Source organism: Scleropages formosus, chromosome 21 (genome assembly GCF_900964775.1).
Source record: "Scleropages formosus chromosome 21, fSclFor1.1, whole genome shotgun sequence".
NCBI classification, from domain to species: domain Eukaryota; kingdom Metazoa; phylum Chordata; class Actinopteri; order Osteoglossiformes; family Osteoglossidae; genus Scleropages; species Scleropages formosus.
The window spans coordinates 24,822,016-24,840,319 of NC_041826.1; the positions used below are offsets into that span (position 1 = coordinate 24,822,016).

Here is an 18,304-nt window from a genome sequence, read left to right on the forward strand (position 1 = left end):
ATTTTGTTGCCTTCCTGTGGAGAACACACACACACTCTACAACTGCTTCTCCTGGGGGGGTGTCGCACCAAACCGGAGCCTAAACCGGTAACACAGGACGCGTGGCCGAGGGACACGCCCTGGACGGAATGCCAGTTCTCCACAAGGCAACCCGAGCGGGACTCGACCCGCCGCACCGCTGTGGGGAAGTGAGCGATCGAAAAGAAGTAGGAATTAACCCGGAGCAGAACGTGTGTAAATGTAAATGTGTTTAAATTGTGCTGAAATCATGGTTTGGTAGTTATACAGGTGTTTTGCACTCTTTCCTGATATTTGGAAAAATAAGTTTGGGGTTTGTGGACATGAAGGAATTCTCATTTTTCCAATTTAAAATAATGGCAAATTGGTTTTCGGCATCGGGAGCGTCGACGACTGCGCCGTTTATCGGGAACAGCGTAACCCAGGGTGTCTGTATTTGTCAAATAATTGACAAATAGAATGAAATGAAAATACTGACCCCCGAAATGAAACGCCACAAGCTGCAGAGAACAAGACATTTACACCCTGACCAGCAGCCCTCTATGTAGCTGCCACCTGCTTACAATGGGAACCACATGGTAAATTATACATGTGTGCCCTGTGTACTTTACCACCCTAATACTGCACGGCGGAGCAGCGGGTAGCGCTGGTGCTTCGCAAGGGCTCCAGGTGCACGGTGACTCCCGGGTGCCCTCAGCTTGCTTGTCCCGGAGCAGGTTCGTTTGTGACGGGAAGTTTCATACCGCAGCGTCCGCGTTCTTCTCCTGGACCAAGGTGTCGCTAAACGTGTATCATGGCAACGTTTTGTTGTTTTTTTTTTCCCCCCATCACTTCGCACTCATATTTACTGCTGAAATTGTTTCCCAGTCCTCACCCGGGTGAAACCGTTTTTGGGTTATTACTAAAAATTTTGCTGCAGGTGACAGGAAAGACTATAAAAATGTAAGTTGAGCAATGAGTGTCTCCATCTGCTCCCTGGAAAAGTTTAACAAATAATCTCACCAATGGAATAAACGCTTTAATATTTTTTGTAAGGAAGAACTGGTGAGTAACGCAGCCTGAAACGGCACAAGTCGGTTTGGACAGTGGGGACAGAAGGGACACTGGGAACAGGGTACACCGGAACCGGGGACGGGGCTTTGGGCCGATTGCAGGTGGAGCCGAAACGGGGTTTCGGTGGCTCCGGGGACGCGACGGCGCAGGGTCTCGGCGCTCCCTCCCTCCCTCCCTCCCTCCACGTCCTCGCGGGGGAACCGCCACCCGTGTGTCTCTGTTGCTGAGGGGGCTGAAAAAGAGGGGCCAACTGCCTGGGGCTGCGGTCGCCACACAATGTGGAGCCGCTTCTCATTGTGAGCAGGTGGCAGCTGCTTCTTTTAAACATGAGATACGTGTGAAAACACAATACCTGCGTTTCTCTCTCTCTCTCTCTCTCTCTCTCTCGCTCTCTATTTCCAGAAATGAATCTTTTTTTATTTCTTCCCCTTATTCTCTTCCTCTTGCTCAGTGAAGGGAGCTGCGCAGTTTCCTGTGTTGGCAGCACAAAGTGGAGGAAAGGTGTGCAGGTGGGGGCACCGGTACACAAAGGGTTAAGCAAGCAAGCACGCACGCACGCACGCTCTCCCTTCTGGCGGCCGCCTTGGGCTCTTCTTTCCGCCTCATCGTTCTCTCCTTCATCCACATTGTGCCATCGTGTGCTGCGGGGACACACAATAGGGGGCTCCTGGACCTCCACCCTCTGTGACACGAGTGCTTTCTGCTCACCTGCTCTCAGCGGGACACCAAGGTGGCGAGACACACACACACACACACACACACCTACCTTACATGTGTGTTCAGAACCTCACGTTACTGCACTTTAGGGTCACTGCTCCAGAATAAAGCCCAGGGAACAGAAAAACTCGTCTGTTCTGGAGTCCTGGGTTCGAGGCCATCGATGAGCAACCCCACACACTCTGGAACGTTCACACCGCACACACGCAGAGCTGCATTTGCACCCAGAGCCCAGGAGCTGCTGCCCCCCCCCCCCCCCCCCCCCCCACGGTCTGCTTTTCTTCACCGTTACACATCTGTGCGCTGCATCACATCCGCAATGCGCATGCGTGTGTGTCCGTTCAAATGTGTTCCAATGAATGTTTCACGAGTGAGGCCCAGGTTGATGCGAATTACATGTTTTATGAAACTTTCATAAAGGGGCTCGGCGAATGCCTGGGCTGGCAACACACACACACACGCATCTCAAAGTCAATCTCCCAGCACTGCCCATCCCGGGCCTTCGATGACAGGAAGAGGGGAGACACACGCGCTAAATAACTGAAGGACCCTGGAGGAATTTCAGTGAGCTGCTGTGACCATTTCAGCTGGAGACCGAGGAGTCGCCCTCGCGTCGGTGTTGATGCGCACACGCGCGCGCACACGCGCGCGCACACACGGCCCCACGCAGACCCTTCCCTCCCTTTCCGCCGATGCGTTACGCGGAGCCGTCAGTTGGAGGCCCGCAGCCTGGAGACACGAGCGGTTTGTCTCACGCATCACTCTTACCAACTGTTTGCTCTCCTTTCCAGGCAGGTGTCTGTTGCTCCTTCTCGCCACTGCATTCGGCGTGTTGGACGTGCTGAGCTGCAGCGGCGAGACCCTAGATGTGCAGCAGCAGAGCACCTGGAGCACCTGGAGCAGCCGGACGCGCTGCAGTGTTTCCCGGATGGTTCAGAAGATCCATCCACCGTGTGACCGGACGCTGGACGCGTGCGGCGCGATGCGACGGAGCCGAAACGTACGGTCCGTCTCGAGGACTCTCTTCCAAACTTTTGAGGTCCAGTTAGTGTCGCACGAGAGCCACCGGACCGCCCCGAGCAACAAATGGCCCGTTTGTTCCGGAAGGACTTCCGTTCTCCCGAACGTCCCCGACCAACAGAAGCGTGAACACGAGTGTGTTTCGCTCCGCCCGCCATCCCGCTCCGTGCTTTTCAGCAGCACGCGTCGTTCGCCTTCGTTCCTTAACTTTGCCGAATTCATTCGGCTGCCTGCGTGGCCTTTGTCAGCGCCTGCGATGGATGGACCGCAAGATCACGAATGTCTCACGTGTTTGCTTGCGGGCAACAGCGAGCGTCTGGGAGGAATTCATGGCGATCGCATATTTTTATTGTCAGTCGGTTGAAATTAGTTGCAGATGCTCCATTCTTGCGGGGGTGCGGTGGGTTGGACCGTGTCTTGCTCTCCGGTGGGTCCGGGGTTCGAGTCCCGCTCGGGGTGCCTTGCGACGGACTGGCGTCCCGTCCTGGGTGCGTCCCCTCCCCCTCCGGCCTTACGCCCTGTGTTACCGGGTAGGCTCCGGTTCCCCGCGACCCCGTATGGGACAAGCGGTTCAGATGGTGTGTGTGTGCTCCGTTCTTTGTTTTCACCTTGAAATAGCATTTTGGAGCAGCCTGCAGAGCACGAGTGGTTCATGAAAGTGCAATGAACGGAAAAAAGGCCAACGTGTATTTTGAGCTCATTATAGCTGTGACTCAGGTTCTCGACGCATCCGAACGCGGAAAAACACGGAGGAAAGTCTCTGCTGCTCGGCTTCTACCGCTTCTGATGTGGTGCCCGAATTTACAAACAGATCGAGTTATGAACACACTTCTGCTTCCAGCTGTTTTCAAAAGTTGAGGAGCGAGCGTGCGATGAGCTGGACTGAGTGTGAGCGTAATTTCCACGCCGGCCTTCAACCGCTACGATGGAGGTGCGAAGGAAGGCAGGAAGGGGCAGAAGCGAATCGCGGGGCTGTTCGCGTACGAGACCCAGACCCCCAGGCCTGAGACGAGGTTGCGAGTACACTCCCGGTCCTATTCGGCGGGGAAAGCCTAGCGGAGCCGACTGAGGTGACGTACGATGCGGGGAGGCAGCGGCACAGCAGGTAGCACCAGTGCCGCTGCTTCCGGATTGGAGCTACTGATTCGGCGCAGTCTGCGCGGAGCTCGCGTGTTCTCCACGTCTTCGGATCGGCTCCCTCCGGCGATCCTTCCGCAGTCAACCTTCTCGTAAATCATAGCGCCGTGCCTATGACACGTTCGGCAGAACTTGGTTTTCCAACACGTTTTCAATGTGTTCCAAAGAAAAGGCGGAAATTTGCATGTTTAGTGGAAAAGTGGGGGACCCCGGTGTGTCCGAGTAACTCGCGACTCACTTTTCCCACATAAATCAGTGGAAAACAGGAGTTGGTTCGAGCAGCAGGTCCCGAGGAACAAATCGCACTCACTACTGTAGCAGCAGCTCGACCGGGGAGAGCGGAGGCGCTTCCCGGAGAGACCGAACTTCACGCAGCGTCGTCTTCAGGGCCCTTTGTCCGGACACAGCTGCTGACCCGGGCTCCTTCCGAGGTCCCTCTCGGACCTTCGCGGAACACTCGTAATGCGATACCTTTGAGGACGCCGCGTCTCGTGCCTCTTCGCCGTCTTCTCCCTTCGGCATTCCGAACGCGATGCTCACCCCACGCGAGCCGCGGCTGCGCTCGCGGACGGACCTCGGTGCCGGAAGCCGACGTGCCGCCAAGGGGAGCGGGGCGGCCGACCGGGGTCGTGGCCGGGATCTGACCCCTCGAGCAACGACGGCTCGGGGGAGCGTCCCGATGCCGAGGGCTCCGTGGGGAACGCCGCGGAGCAAGTCGCGGCTGAACCTCGGGAGTCCCGTCCTGCCCTCCGGCCTGCCGCTCAGTCCCGGCAGCTGTCAGGGCCGCGGAGACATTTGCGGCGCATTTGGGTGCGGCGTAACAGGAGCTTCCGGTGGAACGGAGCCCTTGCGGTCCTTCCAACGCATGCGAGATGCTTCCTGAGCTCAGAACGACAGAAAGAAGCCGTCGTGCTCGTTCGGCGCCGTACGTGCGTCTGTCCGATAAAGAAAACGAAGAAATGGAAGTAAACGTATGTGGAGTGTGGAGATTTCGCCCGATTCGCATTTCGCAAAAAATCTCCCTTAATTGGTTAATGAGCTCAACGGGTTTTGCGGAAAACCAGACGTTTGAGCTGCAGGCACAGTACACAATATTGGCAGGATTTGTCCTCTATTTTATTATGGGATCTTGTCACGTTCCTCCTGCCCCTCCCCCATGGGGTCACGTACCCAGCACACGTTACTTCGTGAAGCCTCTCCGCGTGAATCCTTTCACGTAACGTCCTGCCTGCGGTAAACCTGCAGTAGTCCTGTCCCCCCCCCTCTTTTGCCGGTGTCCCGCGGTAGCGCTTTGAGGCCACCGGCAACCGAGAGTTCCAGAATGCTCCAGATGTTGTGATACGGGAGGCTTTCGGGACTCTGGAGATCCGTGAAAAGCCTCCGGCTGTTACGCTTACAGCCGGCGTGGGGGTGGGCAGCCGGGTCACTGCATGTTGCGAGCTGGTGCACGAAGACTTCTCCAACTTCACGTCAGTCTCGAGGGATTCTTCTCCTCCTCCTCTTCATCGTCTGGCCACTTCCTCGTGAGAAAGTGCTGCGATGTCCATCGGTACCCGTTACATCGATTCACGTGTTCAGTCACACCTGTTCCTTAACCTTTATTCCTTCCGCTTTAGTTCTACTTATTATTTTACGATGTCTTTGCAGATATGTCGCACGGCTGATGGTTTGCCCTCTGAGCGACGCGGGAACAGAGTTCGATATCGGAACAAACCGTACGTGCATTTCCCAGTGTCTTTCCGTAAGAGCGGTTTGGTTTTCGCATAAATATCGATTTATTTATTTATTTAAACCGTGTGCCTGAAAGAGGCTAATCTGAGCTCATTCGCAGAGCCGCGTGTGTGTGTTCGTTCCAGCAAAAGGGACCTTGAGCACATGAACGCAGGAGAGAAGCCGCGCAGCGGACGCAGCGCAGTACTGACGCCGCGATGAGAAGCTCCCCTGCGGGCCGCTGACCCCTCCTGAGAGGCGACGCCGTGCGAAACTCTGCGCGTCTTTGGACGCGAGGAAATGTGGCGAACAGAGTGTAAAACGTACGACGAGCGCTTCGCTGCAGTGTCTCGGAAAGGGCCGGGCGTGCCGGGCGGAGGGCGAAGGGCTCCCCGACTTCGAGCTCGTCCTGCCCACCTTGAGCTGTCACAACGGACGCAGGCGAGCGTTAGCGCATAATCGGCCTCGGCGTAAGCGGCTCCGCCCCCACCCTCGCGGGGGGCTCCGGCTCGGCCCCCGGCCCTCCCGCAGCCAACCGGGCAAGAGCGCTTCCGGGGTACGGTACCGCACCGCAACGTTACCGCAGTACACGGCGCTCTGCCCCCAGGTGCCCGAGCGAAGAGGAGCGCAGCGGGGGCCGGATGGCCGGAAGGCAGGAGGCCCACGGAGGCGTCCGCCGGCCGTGAGGCGAACACGGGAAGAGCGTGCGCTTTTGACCCGCGAAGCGCGGCCCGTGTCTGTAAAAGAGCCGCTGCTCCGCCACCTCCCCGGCGCACGACGTTCATCGGTGTCGCCACGGCGACGACTTCTTGGGTTCTTCTCCCCGTACTCGACCCCAAGCTCTACTGGTGCTGCGAAGGAGGGTAGAGATGTACGAGGAAAGGTTACACGAAACGAGAAAAGACGCACTGGTATTTGCACGGGGCTGCGAAGAAAGGCCCGAAAAAAGAAGCGCAGACAAGCGCTGGAAGAGACGCCAGAGCTGCCATTGTCACAGCGAGCGGCATCGGTGCGAGAGTCCGCCGCCACGCACCCCGTCCGCCGCGCACCCTTATTGCGGCCCCCCCCCCCACGTCCGTAACGACACCTTTTCTGCGGTCCTTTATTGGATGATGAAGACGCTCTAATTACAGCAGGACGAACCCATAGTAAGGGTTAGCGTGGTGCAGGAGGAGCACGCACACACACACACACGCAGTGTTACACACACTGTTACACACACTGCCTGTGGTTATAGAAGAGTGAAGGGTGCAGTGGGGGGGGGTGACAGGGCAATTTTCAGCATCAGGAAACACAGAGGGAGGGCCGCAGAATGACGACACACTGCAGCTCTCATATGTTCAGTGGAACAAAAGTGGATCCCCCCCCCACACACACACACACACCCCCCCTCGGAGAAACAAGCGCACAGATTGGGAAGTGGAGCAGAGCACCGACTGACCGACTGACCTCTCTAGAAAGGGCCACGTCAGCGTCAGGAGCTCAGCATTTTCTCTTTGTAATACTCTTAGACTTTTAAAGCTATTAAACACATCACAAATCTTCCCCCCCCCCCCCGCCGCTCCATCGAACTGCGTGATGCAGACTGACGCAGTACCGCGGTAACGGAGCACCTCATCAGCCCGGCGCCGTCTGCGAGCGAAGCTCCGCACCAAGCAGGCGCGAGCAGGATGAACAAGTCCGAGAAAAATTCGACCTAAATCTAAGATAAACTCTAGTTAAACCCAACATAAATTCTAGATAAATCCAGCATAAATTAAACCGAAATTGTACTTCGGTGCAGATTAAATCCTAGGCAATGTGAACCTAAACTAAATCCAAGCTAAATCAAACATCAGCTCAAAACAAATCCAAGATGAATCCAGAACAGACTGAAACTAAATCCAGGATAAACAAGATCTAAATTTGACATAAATCAGAGATAAACTCAAGATAAATTCAACCTAGGATATTATATTTAATAATATATTTCATATAATATATTGTGTGCCTTTTCCATTTATGCCCAGAAATCGTCACTAACACACACACACACACACACACACACACAATGGGCGGCACAGTGACACAGTGTGGGTGGTGCGAGAGGACATGGGTTCTGTGTGGAGTTTGCATGTTCTCCCCGTGTCTGCGTGGGTGTCCTCTGGGTGCTCTGGTTTCCTCCCACACTCCAAAGACATGCTGTTCAGTTTCACCCCTAGTGTGAGTGGCAGAGAGAGTGTGTGTGTGTGTGTGTGTGTGTGTGTGTGTTCCACTGATGTATGGATGAGTGACCCAGTGTAAGTAGTGTATCTAGCAGTGTAAGTCACCGCGGTGAATAAGGTGTGTGGGCTCATAACGCTACAGTAGTATCCGCTGGAAGTCGCTTTGGACAAAAGTGTCTGATAAATGAAGTAACGCCACAGCAGAAGGGCATTGTAAGAAATATACTACGCTGTGGAATGCAGACGCTCAGAACACACCCAGCCCCCAGCCCCTCGAGCCACACCTGAGCGGAAGGTAAGAAGCAGGTGGTGCCGAGAAGCCCGAGGCCCTCGAGGACGGACCGAAGGAGACAAGTCGAGACTGGACTGCGGAGCGACGAGGGCCTGAGTGTTTGTTGGCGTTTCAGACAGCACGTCGCTTTTTACATTTGCGTTGCTCTTGCTGCAAAATGCGACTGCAGAAGCGCACTCCTTGCTGCCTCGTACCCTATCCCTCCGGGGCCTGAAGCCGCCGGGAAGAGAGGCTCGGAGGGAAAATTATTCCTCACCGGTCCAGAAGGGCCCCGACCGAAAGGCGAAAGAGGCTGGGATTCCGCCGCAACCGCACCCTCACCGTGGCGCCACATAAGTGGTGTCGTGTCTGTTGGACCTCGCGGAGCCATCGTTCTGTTACGGAGGAGAAGGCGAAGGCGAGCGGGACGGGCGGGGACCATCGGGGACAATCGGGGACAATCGGTTTCTCCCGCGTTCAAGCGAGTGCACGAGTGCTCCTGCAACCGGGCGAAATGTTGCCCTGGAGACCTTCGCAAGCTGAAAGGGCGTCAGAGGGAAACTTGACGGCCGTGAATAATATTTCCGTTGGTCCGGTGCCGCAGGCGTGCGACGCCGTGACGCGCGGCGGTCGCTCGGACGGAGAACGGGCTCCGGCGCGCAGGGCTCGCCAGCCCCCCCCGGCCCACGGACGGCCCCTCATTCGCGAGGGCCCACGCTGCCTTTAGCCCCAGCTGGAAGCGCGAAAGGGCGTCTGTTGATCGCGCGCGCAGTTTCCGTCTTGTCGGACACAGGCCGCTGTGAACGTCGAAGCCCGGAACGTTGTTCGGGCGTTCAGAAGTCGAGTTCCACCCCGTAGGCGCTCTTACGTGTGTCGTGACGCCGCGCTTTTCAGCAAAAGCTGTGGAGTCGCTGCGGGGACGAAGGGCGGAGGGCGGAGGCCGAAAGAACGGCGCGACGCAGAAACGCGAGGAGGAACCCGCACCCTCGGCTTTGCAACCGTTCTCTCAATCTGCAGGTGTAATTCCGTTTTTTGCGCCACGTTTACTTCGGTCCGACACGCCGCGGTAATTGTTTGCGGAAGGCGCGGTAAAGCGAAGAGGCGCCGTAAAGAGCGCGTCGCTCCGAATCGCCGCCTGCTGCGTGCGAGGAGCGTTGCCCGGGTGAGCGAGACGGAAGCCGATCCAATAACCCGAAGGCCTGCGTTTGAAGGCCCCCCCCGTTGCGTAAGACCCCCGAAGAAGCGATTTACGCTGCGGTACGAGCGAGTCGATAACCGTGAGCAGAGTACAGCGTTAGTGAGCTTCTTCTCACGCTGCGCTAAAACCTCCAAGCCTTTTCCGAAGGTACAACAGAGAAACGCAAGAGAAACGGTTCTGTTGGTGATGTTTGAGGCTCGAGACGCTTCGGGCTCTGCCGCTGTACCGTAGTACGTGCGGTAGGAGATGCGCTCCGTGCACCTTCCGCTCCCCTGGCGAAGCCGCTCAGCTTTTCACGGCTCAGAATGAGCCGATTCTCACCGGGGCTGATGGATGACACCCCCCCCCCATGAAATTTTCATTAGGAGCTGTCAGCTGTGTTTGATTAACATTAATGGGTTCCACTCCTCTTCCCCAACTGTATGTAGATGAGTGGCAACGGCCGCCGGCCGCCGTGGCTCCTCCTCGGGCCTCGCGTCATCCGTCTCCGTCAGCCTGCCGGCGCCCGTACGCCTGGGGTTCGACGCACAGCCGCGGGTTTGGCCCCGCTTCACGAATGCGCGGCACCTTCTCAAGTGTCGAGAGGGTCCGTTGGGCTCCTCGCGGGTTCGAGCCACTCGGTAAGACGCCTCGCGCCGGTCTCCCCCGCACAGTTGATCATCTGCGGCGACGCAGAGAAACCCGGTGTCCGTCGCTCGTGCCCCGCTGACCTGCGCCGAGCTGACGTGAACGAAGTGCTGAATCGGCGCTCGGAGACGGACCTTAACTGAGGAACGAAAGCTTCGCGTCCCGCTTCTTCATTTACGCTCATCTGCCGTAGTTTCGCAGATGCGGGTGAGCGGAAGTTAAAAGGAGGGCGCAACATGACGGATGACTGCGATGTGCGTTTTTGGGACGGGGCCGACGGGCGGTCTCTCTGCTGCCCCGGCCTCGCGGGCTTCCTCTCGTAACGCTGTCAGGCTCGTTTTTGTCCCACGGCTAATGGGAGCTCATAAGTCCCGTTGGCCGAGGTGCGACGATCGCGGCGACGCGTCCGAAACCGAGCGCAAAGTCCAGATCTGTGGCCGAGGGGGTTGGGGGGTCGGAGGGGATGTCAAGATGCACGTTTAATCCTGAACCTTACCCTGCTTTGTTAAACCCCCCCGCTCATGCTCACGCTCACGCTCCCACTCCCTCTCTCTTCCCCTACAGCACAGCAACTAATCCCCCCCATCCTAGTGTGCAGCGCTGGGCTGGCCTGTTGTCATGGCGACTGGCCTTTCATGATGGCGCAAGAAAGCGCCCGATGCCTCGGCTCACCGCGGTACTGGGCACGATCCCAAAACAATGAGCACTTTGGGAGACTTGTGAGGTAGGGAGGCTCCGCGGGGGGCCATGGAAAAGGGGCCTGCTTGACGGCAGAAGAGCCCCCCGCGCGCACACGGGGGCGGACAACGTGCGCGAAACGACATCGGTGCTAACGTTTCCCGTCGGACACGTTGTCCTCGAGTGCCGCGGCGACACTCGACTCACGCCTGGGTTCCAAAGTCGTTTCTCCGTGGGCCCCGTGTGTCCCTTTTCCACAGAGAGGCGCCGCTGCTCACTGGCCTTCAGGAGCCTCGACACTTCGGCGTCATCGGCGCTCCGTCGTCCCCTCTCCTCGTTCTTCTCGCTCCGTCTTTCCCTCAGTCGCCAGACGGGACAAGGCGGGAGCTCCGCCCCCTTCCCACAGGAGGCTCATGTGACCCTGTGGAGCGTCGGGCTGCTGCCTGTTCCCTGACCCCAGTCGTGTAAACAGAGCCACGCTCCGCTCCGCGCTCTTCTTTATGTACGAGCGCTGGGCCAGCTGCCAAGGGGGAAGACCGGGTGCGAGGCTCCTTCTGGCTGCAAGCCAGCGTGGCACGTGGGGTGTGGGGGGTGAGCGAGGGGGGCGTCTGCAGCGCTGCACTCGATTCGCTCGGTGCTCATGACGGCGCGTTTAGCGTTCGCAGAGGTCACGCACGAGCCCCCGCGAGGGCCACGTCGGCCCCCGGATGACGACGCCACTCAAGAGCCGATGCTCTCCGTCAGCGGCTGCGGCTCACGGAGAACGAGCGCAACTCGGGACGGTCGAACCCAGGACCGACACCGTTCCGGGGGCCCGGCGGCCTTTGCCCTTCAACACGACGTTGACGGAACGCCAAGGTGTAATAAAGTGCCCTTTCTCTTCCAGCCAAAGCGGAGCAACGTGACGTCGATATGATGGTAACGGTGCGAAATGCACCGAGTTTGAGCTCAAGGGAAACTCGGAGGCAATGAGCTCACCGTCGACTTCGACTCACTTTGCCCGTGCCGCTCGGTCGAAAACTCGCCTCTATCTGTGAGCTCCGTTCCCCTTTCTTCTCGTCGACGGTCCGTGCAGGAGGGCGGAGAAAGAGCTCTTTCCGCCTTCGGGTAGCGAAATCGGTCCAAAAACGATGCAGCGGATGCTATCAAGAGCAGAATGTTGCAGAAGATGCCTAGAAGAGCAGAAAGCGTCAGCAGTGCCGCGGTCCATCGGGCGCCACCTCGGCATCTGGCTCCGGACGTCGGCTGTCCGGTCCCGCTGCATCGACACGTAGATCCTCCGAACTGTTGCGGCGGGACCAGATCGGTTGTCGAGAAACTTCGCTAGTTTGTAAACGACCCATCGATGGTGTGAAACATTCAAGGGAGAAGATGTAGGAATCCATCAGAGCTTCCGTTCCATCTTCGGCGCCTACAGCTCCGTCTCAAGTTCGGGCGCCGCGACCACCAAGAAAGATGAGGCTCGGCCACCGCCGGGTCGAACCCGACGGCGTCGTCGTGCTTTTCGCGCGGGCCACGTTCCGCCGGATGCTCGTGCCCATATCGGTGCCTCGGGAGGAAAAGCAAGAAAATTGCGCACGAAGAAGCTTTCCTGCCCTAAAAATACTATGTACCAAATGCAGCAGGTTTATGGAAAATAAAGTTGAATATACAGTATTTAGTTCATTACGACCTTTTCGCTTTTCCATCTTTACATTTACTGCTCGTTAGAACTACGAGAAACTGAGCTGCGCTCCTATTTGGCTCCACAATTAAGTTGAAAAGGTTCAGCGTTGGGGCCGTCGTCGTTCTCGCTTGATATGCCGCCCTGCCCTATATTTGAAAATTATAAGAAACTAAATACATCGAGAATAACGACAATAACGTCACCTTTCATTCTTACGCTCACTCGTACCGCGGAGTTTTCCGTTTTCCTCTCCTTCGCCTGCCTTCACTTTCCCGTGCGGCGAACGGGGCGATTCCGAAAGGTACGTGGCAACGCGCGACGCTGAGACTCGGCGTCTTGCAGCGGAAAGACACAGGTTTAAAGAGCAAAGTACTTATTCATCCCGAATTGTCCAGTAAATGACCCAGCTGTAGAAGCGGGTAAATCAGCGTGAAAAGCTCATCCTATAAGTGTCTCGGGAGAGAAAAGTTTCAGCTCCGAGTACAAATAGTAATAAATAACATGACCGCGTCCGGGGACGTAACGGCTACAGGAAGCGGCGAAAAGGGCCACGGGTGGGCGTCCGCGCTCCGTCGCCATCGTCTTCCGCCGCGAGCGACCGGCGCCGCCGAGTCCGACGCGGTCCGGAGCCCGTCCGCTCCGAAGGCCCCTCCAGCCAACCGTCCCGCACGTGACGCAAGCGCTGAATATTTCATGTAATGAGATTCCATCCCAAAAAGCTTCCTCTCCTATCAATAATTCATGGCTCTGGCCACTTGTCCTAGTGCAGCAGGAAGAGGTGAGCGCTGCGCTACAGGACATACCGTACGCTTGACCGGAGCTGCTTTCAGGGCTTCTTCTGCAGCTCTTTAGTCTGTTTTTGTCATATTTACATCTACATGTGTTCATGTATCAGACGCTTTTCTCCACGGCGACGAACATCTCATAGAAAATACAAACATGTTCACTACATGAGCAGAAAGAGACACTTGGATGCAGACGTGCGATTCTTAAGTGCAGTTAGTTTCTTTCTTTCCACCGAATGAACCGACGTTCATCACACGAGTAGCTGCATAAAACTGTATCAGAATAGCAACGATTCCTGATCACTTTCCTAGCACTTCTTTTTTTATGAGATGCATATAAACATTTACATTTACAGGAGTAGCTGTATAAAGGTTTATCCAGGCATGATCTTAAAGTTATAGTGCATGAACATTTACACCTTCCATGAACGCATGAACACCTTACATGAATGAATAACCCCTAACGTGATCATAGGCGGAGTGAGTTTGGAAGAGATTTAAGAGTTTTAAGACCATTTTTAAATGTAGACAGAGATTCAGCAGTTCTGAGTGAGAGGGGGAGGTCGTTCCGCCGCAACGGAGCCAGAACCGAGAACCTCCGCGCTTTACCTTTCACGCGTGGGACTGCCAAGCGAGCAGATGTGGAGGAGCGAAGGGGTCTGGTTGGGGTGTAGCAGTTGATCAAGACCTGTAAATTGCTGGGAGCAGTTCTACTGATGCATTTGTAGACAATAACCGGGGTCTTAAATGTGATCCGGGCAGCTATGGGAAGCCAGTGCAGAGAAATGAGTAGTGGAGGTACATGGGAACGCTTCAGCAAATCAAACGCAACTCGTGCAGCAGCAGTGTTTTGTATCAGCTACAGAGGCTTAATGGCAGTAGTAGGAAGGCCACACAGGAGAGAGTTGCAGTATCCAGACAAGATGTCACCATGGCCTGGACAAGTAGTTGGACGCAGTCAGTTGTGAGGTAAGAAGATGATGATGATGATGATGATAACAACACACACACACACACACACACACACACACACGCACACGCACATAGTTTAGTGCTACCAATTCACCTGAACTGCATGTGTTTGGACTGTAGGAAACGCCTGCGGTCGTCAGGTATGAATACGAAGCCCAGCAGGTACCTGTGTACCGCCCCGTGAAAACCACATGAAAGGGACATGTGATGAGGGAGGGAGGCACAACAGCTCCGCATCATGGGTTCAAGGCTCACGGGGCAGCGCCGCTCCAGTGGGAGACCCAGCCCCCCCTCCCCCCCGGGGCGCAGGTCCCGGGACACATCGTTACACCTGCAGCTGTGATCAGGCTTCCTTTTCTGTCTAGGGATGAATCGCAGGCTATGCAGCATCGTACCCCCCCTACTCTCCTCTCCCCTCCCCCTTTCAAGTCATTGGTGAATAATTCATCAGTGAGCCACAGAGCAGAGCCTAGGTGCTGCATATCAAGTGGGTACACCCCCCCCAACCCCCCACCCCCATCCTCCTGTCAGCGACTCCCAGGAGCGGCTGGAGGAGCAGCCCATCAGGGAAGGCAGCGGGATGGGGATGGGGATGGGGATGGGGATGGGGATGGGGGGGCCTGCAGCTCGAGTCTTTTTGTGCTGGAAAGTTGGGGGGGGGGGGCTCGGAGGATCAATTGAGACTAGAGAAGGGATGGAGGGAGGGAGGAAGGAAGGGAGAGAGGTGTCCCGGCTGAATGGCCCACAGGTCTGGTCTGGTGAAGTGGTCCAAGACAGAAGTGCTCGGTGATGTAAAAAGGCCAAACTGAAAGTATGAAAACACAGAAAATAGCCTGAAAATACAGTGCACAACGTCCTCCTGGTCATGGACGGTTCCCTCCGTGAACCTCTACAGACACACACACGCACACAATACGTGAATGAGGTGCTTTACCACGAAAGAACACAGTAACTCCTTGCTGTGGCGACAAGAGCGGCGAAGTCGAAGAGGGAGAAAGAATCAAGATGTCACGTTTAAGCTTTGCATACATTCTTCATCATCATCATCACGCTTACAGTGTTTCTTGGGATGACTTTAGCCATTTACCGCGCTTTGAACACCTTCTCGCGTACAAGCCGCACGGGCCGAGCGCGTCCAGAGCTCCTACCCACCTCCCGCTGCCGCACCCGAGTAAAGTACCACTTTGAAACGGCTCCAGTAAATAATTGCCCAGCTGCGTAAGGGGGTAAATCACTGCGAGCAAACGGCACTGCAGTGGCTCCCTTTACCGCGTCCTTTACCGTGCTCCTGGCACTAAAGCACCATTGTCCGTTGAGCTAAAGCTGGGCGTTGTCTGGTCCTGACACACGTGTTTGAAGACATTCTTTCCTAAAGAGCCCTGGATATAGTTGAAATATATCAAGCAATTCAGAAGTTTGCAAACGGCCAAAGCATTTTCATGTTTTTTTTTTTTTTTTTATTTCTGCATAGTTTCCTTTGTAATGTCCAAGTTAGACGTGGAGCAGCAGCATCGAGTCTCTTAGTGACCTACGAGACAGAACTCCGATGTCCTCCGACATCCTGGGACCGGAGTCTAAAAGGTTTAACAGGAAGGATGGTGCTGTCTGTACGCGTCATTCCCGTCGCACCCAAGTCGTTCCCGTCGCAAGCATGACCTCTTATACAGAAAATCACCACGAGTACGAAAATTAAGAGTCCGAAAGATTCCTTGATGCACAAAGTAAGTGAACTGTCGAAAATGGGATCTGGAAAGACCAATGAAGAGAGCCAGAAGGACCTTAACGTTTTACTAAAACACTGATTCTGTGATACAAACTGCCCTCTGGTGTTCAACATGTTTAACTACTCTGACATCTCTCTCTCACTCACACACACACACACACACACACACACACACACACACACACACACACACACACACACAGTGGATCCTGACTCCTTACAAAAGGTCATGTCTTTCACTGTAGTTACTGCATTAGACCTGCACTTAAATTATTTATATGCAGATTTGCAGTGACGTAAAATGCAGAAAACACTCAGGACACACCTTTTTGTGCACACTTTTTATTTAATACCCATATATAGATCAGCTTTAACACTTCATTAGCAGTTTTACCCTAAAACATAGGGAAATAGAAAACTATGTTTTCTCTATTGTCATCAAAACACAAACTTCGTGCGCGCACGCACACACACACACACACACACACACACACACACACACACACACAGATCAGCTGAAGCACTGGTTGTCAAAGCCATCAGATAAAAAGAGGGTTTTAAGAAAGAACAAAGAAGGAGGAGGGGAAAAAAACGTGAATCCTCATGGTTTAACAGCACACTTACAGTCAATGGTCATAGAAAAGGTGCCTCAGTAAGGCCACGAGACCAGAGCCAAAGCTCACCTTTCAAGTACAATTAAGAGCTACGCATGTCCTCCGATACACTGGGTTAGAGTTTTCCAGAAAGGTCACGGAAAGCAGGTCCTCTTGAGAACGCACATGCAGACATTATTCGCACAAACAATTAAGTATTCATAAAGTGCACATCATTGCTAGTGTAACAGTTTCGATCTGAGAAACGTATAAGAAACGGGGGCGGAGGCAGCGTGGCGCAGGCTGCGTTTCCCAGCAGCCTCAGTACGGTATCTGGTTCTGGTAGTACTGGATCATGTCGTACGTTTTGCTCCTGGTGAAGAAAGAAGAGAAAGAGGTCGTTTGTTTGGTCGCGCTTCCCCACCATACAGGAGCGTGTGCGGCGTCCTCAAGTCACCCAGGAACATAAAGGTGTGCGCGCGTACACACACGCAGGCACGCACGCACAGGTGATGATAAAGTTCTTGTTTTTGTAGCTTTGACACATGTTCAATACACCATGATAAAAAGTAATTTTTTTTTTAATGCTTCCAATAAATTCATGGGATCTTCAGTGTTTTTCAGAGCCATGTTTATAGCACCTCACTAAGCTTTTCCTCCTCCTCTGACTGACAGACAGCAGAGCAGAAGAGAGCAGAACAAGGGCGCCACGTGAACACGAGATCAGGAATATATGCGTTCCCACATTTCTGGTCACTTCAAGCGAGGAGGGTACGAACCTGCTACTGAGGAAGCAGCTCTGGATCACCTTGATCATGAAGGCAGCCGCCTCCTTCTCACTCATGTTGGGGTTGAACCTCTGCCTGCACACGTATGTGTGGGGGGGAAGAAAAACGCTGAAGGGTTGTCAATGGACACAGACCGTTCCCTGCCAGCTCAGTCCACAGGCCACCGCCCAGCAGTGGAGCAACGTGACACACGTTACCCGGGAGGGGCAGTAACTCGCATCCAAGAGCACCGGTTTTCAAAAAGGAAAGGAAAGGAAAAAAAGGACAAGGTCGACTCGTCATCCGACTAACGTACAGTATGCGTTGAACTCGGCCTGCTGCGAGAGAGGGGCTCAAAGGCCACACAAGCGGCACGTGAGATACGGCTCATTGCGCGAGTTTGGCATTTGGCTGTACGAGGAACACGTGCGTCGTGTTGTTGCTCTAAATTAACTACTTCCTTATGCTTTTCTTTGGGTTCACATGTTGGAAATTCTATATAACTGCATAACTGCTCTCTACTGTGGTACTATATTATAATAATAACAACAACAACACGGTCATTCCCAAGACAGTAGAATTTACGTAAAGAGGGCATCAAAGAGGTCAGTGAAAACAAAGTGATCTCTCACAACACGTTTTCCACAGTTAATCACATTCTTCACATGGGTCTGTGCACCTCACCAGGTTACACAGTTTTACTACAGTTTTCTACGGTGAATGAAGGAGAACCTCGATGCTGCATGACCACGAAGATGCACAGCACTTACTTGAGCAGTTTTATAGTCTGTCCACGGAAGCATGGCAACCCCGTGTCCAACATCAGCGTCACTAAGGAAACAACTGCATCCATGTATGGCCTGAGTTGGAAATGCAAAAGGTGGGGGGTTGTGAATACTGCAAAATTTACATTTCTCCAAAGCAATGTACATCTCAGAGAATAACTCACTTTAGCAAACAGCTGTCACTTGTAAGGAGCAAAACAAAAGTCAAAATGCTCCTCTTTAAAAGACGAAAAGAACACACTCGCCGGCGGCTGAACGCGTTCTCTCAGTGCTGATGAAAATTTACAGTAAATCATTTAGGTTCAAGGGGACTACAGCTGGAGGTGGGATTTGAACCCGGGACCTTTGGGTCCAAAGGCAGCAGCTCTAACCACTACATT

At 54.6% G+C, this 18,304-nt stretch overlaps 1 protein-coding gene across 3 annotated transcripts in view; it reads right to left on the reverse strand.

Annotated features, from left to right (window-relative positions):
* Positions 1-1,812: 1,812 nt before the first annotated feature.
* Positions 1,813-18,304, reverse strand: part of pi4kab (phosphatidylinositol 4-kinase, catalytic, alpha b) — a 54,977-nt gene continuing 38,485 nt past the window's right edge. For 2 of the 3 annotated variants that reach the window (XM_029247354.1, XM_029247353.1), the window contains exons 53-56: positions 17,910-17,999; positions 17,152-17,235; positions 16,248-16,745; positions 1,813-1,833 (exon numbers count right to left, since the gene is read on the reverse strand). In XM_029247354.1, the coding sequence (XP_029103187.1) occupies positions 16,694-16,745; positions 17,152-17,235; positions 17,910-17,999 (226 nt within the window). In that variant the 3' untranslated portion in view covers positions 1,813-1,833; positions 16,248-16,693. Of the gene's footprint in view, positions 1,834-16,114; positions 16,746-17,151; positions 17,236-17,909; positions 18,000-18,304 lie in introns of those variants that run through there. The other variant, XM_018728698.2, reaches the window with a different exon arrangement.